Source organism: Daucus carota, chromosome 6 (genome assembly GCF_001625215.2).
Source record: "Daucus carota subsp. sativus chromosome 6, DH1 v3.0, whole genome shotgun sequence".
Lineage (NCBI taxonomy): Eukaryota > Viridiplantae > Streptophyta > Magnoliopsida > Apiales > Apiaceae > Daucus > Daucus carota.
In genome coordinates, this window is record NC_030386.2 from 4,565,822 (window position 1) to 4,575,516 (window position 9,695).

Genomic DNA, 9,695 nt, shown 5'->3' on the forward strand with positions numbered 1-9,695 from the left:
AGTGATTTAAGTAATCACTAGGATAGTGTTGGAGTGCATTTTTTTTCCCACATATTATTTAAATGTGAGTTTAGCACATCATATAGGTAACTTATTCAAGTTGCTGTAAGGTATCTAGACGAGATGGAAAAGACAAGGTTTTGTTGTAGACGGTAGGTTAGATTCGTTCATAATTTCTAGCTCATTTTTGTTGCTTTCAAATGGCATCTCTTGATCCACCATACAAAAGTTAGGGAAACAAAACAAAACTATTTTCTTTCATAGTACTCAGCATATCCCTTTTTTCTTAGTATGTAAGATAATTTTTTGGATTGGTAATGATTTTACTTTATCTAGGGTATCAAAATTGTACATATCTCGAAACAGAACGAGGTAACCAACGAAACTCCAGCACTTAAAAAGGAGTAGAGTTACGAGGATCAGTCAAAAATAACTGCGCATATTTTAAAATAAAACGAGAGAACCACTAAAACGTTTAATCAATTGAAGCGATAGATATAAACTTTCTTAAATACTCAAAACTTGTACTTTTACATATCATAAAATTATATTCAAGGTGTCTCGTTCAATAATATATAAATAGGACTCGACGTGTATTTTAAAATATTATAAAATATAGTTTCATAAAACATTTTAAATTTCAAATTGAATAAAATTATAGAACTAAATATCATACAAATAGTAAAATAGGAAGTACAGAAATCAAAAAATCCTTATATATTTTACATCATCAACATGAAAGATGTATACTATCCCAATTTAAACTTTTGTTTATATGTTTGTAGAGCTCTCCCTTGTCTTTTGTTTCTATTACATGTAATGCCATGAAAGAATTTTCAAGATATATTCCCTTACCCGTTCCCTAGTTTGGTTAAACCAACCTTCAAGTAGGTCTACCTGCACCCTTATTATATTCTTCATGCACTTTTATTCATCTTTCTCACTTTCTTTTTGAGGTTTTAACATGGAAGCTACAGATCATGATGAAGAGTTCTTGAATTTAACACTTGCGATCGACTCAAATTCGAGTTTCGACAAGAAGAGGAAAGGAATGAAAACAGAGGAGGTTCTGATCGAGCCCAAAGAAGAGTGTGAAGGTAAAATATTAAACCTCCTTCAACTGAGAGAAGATATGTTGAAACTAGATCACAAGAGGAAAGGTGTGGCTGAAGATGGAAAAGGGCTTCATTTGATTCATTTGCTCCTGATCTCAGCCACTTCTGTCGATGAAAATAAGCTCGATTCGTCTGTCGAGAGCTTGAGTGAGTTGTTCCAGAATGTGTGCTTGTCAGGAGATTCTATCCAAAGGGTTGCAGCCTATTTTGCTGATGGCTTGGTGGCCAGGCTTCTTACGCGAAAATCGCCTTTTTATGATATGATAATGAAGGAACCTACTGCTGAGGAAGAGTTCTTGGCCTTCACTGAGCTTTACAAAGTGTCTCCTTATTACCAATTTGCTCATTTTACAGCTAATCAGGCCATTATTGAAGCCTTTGAGAAGGAAGAGGGGTATAATAATAATGCCTTGCATGTTATTGATTTCGACGTCTCGTATGGCTTCCAATGGCCTTCCCTTATACAATCTTTATCGGATAAGACCACGAACAGCCATCGGATATCTCTTCGAATAACTGCCTTTGGAAGGAGCACTGAAGAATTGCATGAAACTGAGACAAGACTAGTGTGTTTTGCCAAGGGATTCAGAAACCTGGTTTTCGAGTTTCAAGGATTGTTAAGAGGTTCAAGTTTTTCGAACATTAAGAGAAGGAACAATGAAACACTTGCAGTAAATTTAGTCTTTCATCTCAACACTCTCACTAGCTTTTCGAAGATTTCAGATACCTTAAAATCAGTCCATTTCTTGAACCCTGCCACAGTAATCCTAGTGGAACAAGATGGTAGTAGAAATCCTAGAAGCTTCTTAGCGCGATTCATGGAATCTCTACACTATTTTGCTGCAATGTTTGATTCTTTAGATGACTGTCTACCCCTTGATAGCGCGGAGAGACTTGGGATTGAGAAATATCATCTTGGTAGGGAAATCAAAAGATTTATAAATTTTGAAAAAGATGTGACAAATTGCATGAAATATGAGAGGATGGAAACATGGAAAGGAAGAATGGAAGGCCATGGATTTGAAGGGGTCAAGTTGAGCTCGAAAAGCGTAATGCAGGCTAAGCTTCTGCTGAAGATCAGGAGCCAGTATTGTCCAGTGCAGTGTGATGGAGAGAATGGTGGATTTAGGGTTTTTGAAAGAGATGAGAACACAGCTATCTCTCTGGGATGGCAGGACAGGTGTTTGCTAACTGCCTCTGCATGGCATTGTGTGTGATGGATATATTTATTGTTATGTATTCTTTTAACATATTGGTTCGGTTTTGTTGATAATCATTTCAACAATAAGTAATAATACAACATTTAACATATTTTTTTATTTTTTATCGATTAATTTGTCTTCGAATAGTAAGATACGATTTGTTATTAAATTCTTACCCGTATGAAGTTCAGTTTTCGTGCATCTCGAATAATATAGAAAGATAAGTTATACGATTATGTTTCCAATATGATGATCATATTCTTAATATGTATCATTATGTGGAAAAATCAATAATAATTGCTGTTAATTAGAGCATCTCCAACGGCGTTGGCTATAATCGTTGGCTAAATTGAACGTGTAAAACATTATGTAAAATTTGTTGAACTGTGCTTCAATGGTATTGACTATATTGGTTGGCTATAATCTAAAATTTGTGCTTTGATACGAAGATGGATGTACTGCAAGTAGCTAGTTTCGTTACCTAACTGGGCTCAATATGAGTTTGGTGATTATGTCAGTCATCCTCCAGGGCAGTCTGTGGCGTACTTTACTGAGGTCTTTAAGGATTATGAACCTGCAGATGATGACTATGAAGACTACGAGCCTGAACATGATGAACCTGAAGACTACGGGTCTGAATACGATGACTTGGAAGACGAGAAACCTGAGGACTAGGAGTTTGACTACCATGGAAATCACTTTTTGGACGTGTGGGTATTGGAAGATGACAAGATATTTAATGAATGTTTATGGGTGATGAAGACGAGGATTATTCTGAGTGAAAATATCCGGGGGAAAGTTCTGTTGGGAGTAAGGAACAATGGTGAACCGATAGTAGCACAGGGATATAATTTTATTTTTTTTGACAGATCACAGGGATATAAATTAGTTTCATATGATCTTGATGATCACAAAGCAACTGAAATTGTTGATTCATTGAACCATTGGACTCCTTTTTCTTATTTTGACATCAAGAACAACGATGACGCACCAGTTTTCATTCAGCCTTTTGCGGAGGGTCTGGTTTTGCTAAATACTGATAGGTACAACTGAACAACACATCAAGTCCAAGGCCTTGTTATGTTGATGTTTTCTGATGATGCTGAAAAGGATGAGGAAACAGTTCAAGGTTTTTCTTAACAATGTCTTATGCTTGTGTGGTTCTGTTTTGAGGTAAATTACAGCTAGGACAATTGAAGTTGTTTATAACTTGAGTGTTTAAGAAGTTCATGTTCTGCAATTGTTAAATCAGAAGCCTAATTGACCATTTCTTGTTTTGTTTTTGCCAATCTAGCCTAGTTGACTTTTTTTTGGTACTTTTTAATTTTGATATTTAACCATCATTGACTTGGTAGAAATCATTTGTAAGAATAATATTTATTGAAGACCAAGGGTTTACATAACAAAAGCAATTCAAGAGTAAACAATAAAATTCCTACCACAAAGCATTGCTGAAACTTTCTACAATGAATAATCTATCATTTTAAGTTATTAGAACCTGGATTCCTTTCAGTTCCCCTAGGGTAATTACAAGCACTCGGAATCAGGAACGACAGAGAATTGTCCGAGTCTTCAAATGGAGGCCGGGGAAAGTCACTGAAACCACTGAGACTACTAATGTCAAAGTCCAAAGGCGAGAAAATTCTTGTATCTTCGTCAGCAGTCCCCTTGGCGTCCATAATATTTAGGAAGGCAGCAGGGCTGAAGTCAAAATCTGTTCGAGCAACTTTACTTGGAGTTTCATTGGCTTCCCCATGATCGGACAACTCAACCATTCCTTTATTTTCATCAAGTGGAATGGCAGGAGTATGGCCTTGGAACAGTGTAATGTGCCCAAAAAGCTTGTCTTTCCTTGAGAAAGTTGTTCCACAAGAGCAGAGCCACTTGTCTCTGCCACAATGCTTTTCATGTGTTTTAAGATCTGCGATTACTGAGAACTTTTTTGTATTGCATCGACTGCAAGTGTAGCTTTTGTCACAGTGGGTTCTTTTGTAATGATTTTTCACGCACAAGATCGTTTTTAAAGGCTGGAACTTTTTGTGATCCTTGTTTCGCTTACAACCAATGTAAGGGCATGAATACCTCTTAACAAGTGATGGCTCAGAAGACATCTCCTTGTGAGGCTTTGCAAGTGCAGCTGGAGTTTTGTATTCATCCCCATGACCTCTCATGTGCATTCGCAAATTGGCATCCCTCTTGAAACCCTTTCCACATATGAGACAGAAATGTGTGTGAGGTGCAAGAATTTCTTCTTTCTCTAGTTGCAGAATTTCATACGAACCCGGGGGTAGGTGTTCGCCTTCATCAACTTCTTCTTCATCCTTCAGATCATGGTCTTCGACATTGTTCACAATCAGATCAATCTGGTCGGAATGATCTTCTACCTTGTTCACATGATTATTTACAGTTCCAGAAGGTCCAGAAGGATATCCAATTCCACCAGGCTGCCCAAGTCCGTTTCCAAAAGGATTGCCAGAGGAAAAGGTATTCTTGGATGATGGCAGAAGACTACCAGCAGTTGAGATCAACTGAACTATAATCGAGGTGAGATCAGCATTAATTAACTGCTGTTGCTGAGCTGCCAGTGCCTCGGACCCATTCATAGCTTCAGTTCTCCGACCAAAAATTATATGTACCAAATCTTGGAGCTGGTGGATCTTTTGTTCCATGATTGAGAGATTAGTCAGCATTACTCTCGGATCCCAATCACAATTTCGGATTGCATCACGAATTCCATTCATCTGACCATCTAGTTGGCCAAGAATATTCATCTGATTATCATTGTTGCAAGGATATGTACACTGTGTTTGAGAAGGCTGAACGAATTCAGGAAACTGTTCTCCAATCCTAGTGGAGTAATCAATAATTGAAGGATCATTCCACTTCTGCACATTTCCCTGAGAACTAAAATTGATGAAAGAGTGTTGATCAGGAGGCACCTTCTTCTGCAATTCAAGTTGCGTAGACGAAGGTAATTTTGTCCATGTTTCTACTCCACACAGCCTCTTTTGAAGATCCATAATTCCTTCTATCACACAAATCCAAAGCCAAAAATCTGTACATCACAAAGACCATCAAATAAAGAAACATCACCTAGATCTTTCACACACAATACCTATCAAATCCATCAAGTAAACCAAATAAATCAAAAAGATCGCCTTCATAGACCACAAACAATAAAATCCACATTACTATCAAACAGATAAATACATCGAATACCCTTTGCTGTCCTGCACAATATGAGACGACACAGTAGCAATCAACACCCCTGCCCCCTTCCCACTCCCCCCTTGCCCATACACACAAAAGATCAAGACAGTTCAATTTTCCGATAATCGATATTTTCTCACTACAGATAAAACTTCCTGGTGATTTCAAAATCACCTAACAAATCTCTCATCTTTCATTCTTTCTTCACAATACCTCAATTTCACCAAAAATCCCATCTTTTTGCAACTATATCTAAACAACAATCATAAACCACTTCATTCACACACAAATAAAGCAAAACCTAAATTTCAATTCAACAAATCAAATCATCCACAAATCAAGAACCAAAATAAACACAAGTACAAACAAAAATTACATAATAAACTTAGAGAACACACAGTAAAACAGTAAAAAAAGTAAAGAACAATGAATAAAGGTGGTAATTTTATAAAGATAAGAACAAGAACTCACCAGATTGAAGATTAGAAAGATGCAGCTTGTTGGGGTTTCAACTGAGAGGATAGAGAATGTGAAAGAGAGAAACAAACTCAACTCTGAGTATATATATAAGGTTATTACATATCTGGTATCAAGTAGCATCACTAGTCTGCATCAATGTGGGACCACATGGGACCCAATAATATACATTTTATTAGAATCAATCAGAGCCCTTGATTTTTTTGTTTCAATCTGTACCGTCCATTTATAGGTCAACAGTAGTACATTATTAGTTTTTACGGTCACTGAGATATTTAATTAATTTTTTGCAGTCTGCAGCTTTATTTGGGAAGTAGGCTTTATTTTTTTTTAGTAATTTTATATTTGGCGTCACTGGATAGACATACGTAAGAAATCTATCTTCCGTGGAATTTATTTTTCCCCTAAATTTGGGTCCTAATTTAGATTGAATAATATTTTTTATTTCAATCTAAGTTTTGACTCAAATTTATATATCAATATCTTATTTTTTTAATTATTTTTATATTATTATTTTACTTTTAATAATAATATAAGATTTTATATTAGTATAAATTTTATTAAATTTATTAAATTTGAACAAAATATATCATTCAACTAAGAAAATAAAAGAAAATTTAGCTTTTCACTTAATTAACTAAAATAAAAATTAATTGTTTTCAGTTAATAAGCCCTAAACCTAAAATTCTCTCCAGAGCCGCCTCCCTTGCTTCTTTCTCCACTATAATCTCCGGGGCTATCATCGGTTTTCTCCGGCGGAAAGCCCCAATCTCTTGTTTTCTTTTCATTTTTCAATAAAAACTTTTAGATCAAAACCATCAGAGTATCCGGATTTTTGTCTTCTCCGATCAAATGGATGGCTATACGGTTTAGAGGGGTCCGGTTTCTCTTATTCTTGTGGTTTGTTTTCTGGATCTAAAGTTTGCTTTTATTTTGTAATTTTAGTTTAATTTGCAATTTCAGTTTCGTTGTAGTCTCTCCTTAGTGAGAGTTTTAGTATTTCTCTCCTTTGTTTGTGAGAGTATGGTGTTTGATTTAGTGATAAGAGTTTTTATGGGATCGCAATTATGGTCGATAGCTCAAACCGGATTAGTTTCAACTGGATATGGTGAAGCAGGTACATGTAAATATATCATCTTCAACAAATGGCGTGATTGTATCTCTAACAAGAATGGGTTAATCAGCTATTGTTTCTGTTTTATGGTTTGTTCGACGCGACATTTTTGTAGATGCCGTACGGCTTTTCATTATTGAATTGATACTTACTCAAAAAAAAAACTAAAATAAAAATTAAAAATCCAATATTATTTCGAACTAATATATTATTCTCACAACTACTCAATTAATACATCTCGGAACAAAAATTATCTATTGCGGGAGTACAAAGAAGAAAGTAAAATTTCGTTCAAGAACTTCTTTTTTTTTGATAAATGAGTTAATTCAATAATAAAAAGCCATACGGCATCTACATAAACAGTCGCGTCGAACAAACAAAATACAGAAACAATCACTGATTAATCCATTCATCTTGGAGATAAAATCACGTGATTTGTTGAAGATGATATCTACACAAACTTCGCCACTTTCGCTTCCGTCACAAACAGTTTGAGCTATCGACTGAGAATGCAATCCCTTGACAATTTCTATTACTAAATCAAACATCATACTCACACAAACGGTGAGAAAATAACAAAACTCACACAAACGGTGAGACAACAAAAAACTAAACCAAACGTGATAACCTAACAACCAAATGCGTAAATGAAATATTGGCTAAACCAAGTCAATCTTAGATCTGGGGAACAAAACTCACAGAAACACGATAACTCGGGCCACTTTCAAGGATAAAAGCACCGGGAAGAACGAGAAATCCGTAGTTCCGTGGAATTGAGATCTAATAAAAAAAAGCCAAATCGGAAAAGGTTTTGAATCCTTAGATCCGGAAAAACAAATGCCAAAGAAGTTTTATTGGAAGGAAAAAGCAAACACAAAAGAAGAGAAATAAAAAATTTTGGGGCTTTCCACCGGTAGAGATCCGGTGGAAGCCCCGGCTGCTATTAAGCAAAGAAAGGGACAGAGGAGGGGAAATTAGGGTTTGCGGAGGCAAGAGGTAATCATATCTACTTGTTACTGCAATTGTTTAACTTGTCTTATTTATAAAATTTAATTACGTGAATTTATTTGTAATGAACAATACATATATCATATTTCACGATTAATATGTATAAATGATTATATAACTATATAAAAAATATTAAATATTTTTTATGACTATTTAATAATTATATTAACATATAATCAATTAATTAACTACATAAACAAAAGATTAATATTTAATTATTAAATATATTTTAGGGAAATTATCTAAAATACTACCTTTATAAAACTATTATAAAAAATACTGTACCTATAAAACTTATTTTCAAAATTATTATCTTTTAATTTTATTTTCAAATATTGGTAGGAATATGTGATACTTGATGATACAAAGTTATTTTATTCTTATTTATAATAAAATCAAATGTAGCTGATCAATTGCTAGCATGCTAATGCAGTAGCAATTGATCTGATTCACCCATCAACGGCTGATGTGGTACTGTAACAAAACTGGAGTATTTTAGCGATTGATAGGTTAATAATATATGCTTTTATATTAGCGGTTGATCTATCAATGGATGAGTAGATAGGGCGACATAATTGTAAAATTTTTGAAGTCATGTAATCTATCCAAGTGAAGTGAAGATCGATCGCTTGTAAAGGAGTATCAACGGCTAAATAATCATTCTATCAATCGCTACATAAATTGTGACGCCCTCCAAACCCGGGTCAGAAGTTTGGGGTCCACATCTCAACATAAACCTGTAATTAATGATATAATATATATAGTGACCCTTCACTGTCCTTGGATCGCAACAGGTTAAAGTATAAAACAAGCCACAACACAACTTTAATTATTACAAACCCAAATCCCAAAATAAAAACTTAAATCTTACAAGCTTACACGCCATTTGTGTCTCATTATTCAAACTAATACATATATCAAAAGTCAAGCGCTGCTGATAGCTCTCTCCATCTCTCAGCCTGGAATCCTGGCCTTACCACTAGCCTGAGTATCATCGTTACCAACCTTCTCTGCTTTCACTGGAAAGAACATAGAGTATCGCAAGAGTGAGCTGACAAGCTCAGCAAGTATAACAATATCCATTTAAACATTTATCAAAAGATGATGGAAATCAATATTTAATAGAATCAACCTCAATGTCAAAGTTTCTTTTTAGAGTATCAATTAGAATTGGATATTAAATTTTATTTTTAAAAACCAAAGGTTAGGCTGCTGATCAGTCAGACACTAACCCCGAGCAGGCCCCGCCATGCTCGTTTACTGGATCCAAGGCACACATTGGCCTAAAGTGACCACTCATCTGGTCTGACCATTCATTTGGTCCATTTAAGAAAAACTATCCAATTCTATTATAAATCAGGATGAATAACAATATAATGCAATAAACAGAATCATTAAGAACATGATTAAATTTTGGAGCAGAAACAGAATTCATTTCAGCAATATCTTTAAGATATTCTACAATAAGAATCAGGAATAATTCCACGAGTCAAAGGATCAGATATAGCATATCTGGATTTCAAGTGAAACAATAGTCATGGTCTGTATAAAAGAAGGTTTCTGGTTTTA

The 9,695-nt window shown here is 34.9% G+C and overlaps 2 protein-coding genes across 2 annotated transcripts; one reads left to right on the top strand and one right to left on the bottom strand.

The window, feature by feature from the left end:
• The first annotated feature begins 787 nt into the window (after positions 1-787).
• On the top strand, positions 788-2,426 carry LOC108225657 (GRAS family protein RAM1). Its single transcript, XM_017400583.2, has one exon. It carries the CDS (start codon positions 965-967, stop codon positions 2,330-2,332), a length of 1,368 nt encoding a protein of 455 aa, XP_017256072.2. The 5' UTR covers positions 788-964; the 3' UTR covers positions 2,333-2,426.
• A 1,252-nt stretch (positions 2,427-3,678) lies between these two features.
• Positions 3,679-6,108, bottom strand: LOC108224632 (protein SENSITIVE TO PROTON RHIZOTOXICITY 1). The gene is made up of 2 exons (XM_017399309.2): positions 5,999-6,108; positions 3,679-5,372 (listed from the first exon to the last, which is right to left on the bottom strand). Exon 2 carries the CDS (start codon positions 5,335-5,337, stop codon positions 3,796-3,798), a length of 1,542 nt encoding a protein of 513 aa, XP_017254798.1. The 5' UTR covers positions 5,338-5,372; positions 5,999-6,108; the 3' UTR covers positions 3,679-3,795.
• Positions 6,109-9,695: the final 3,587 nt, after the last annotated feature.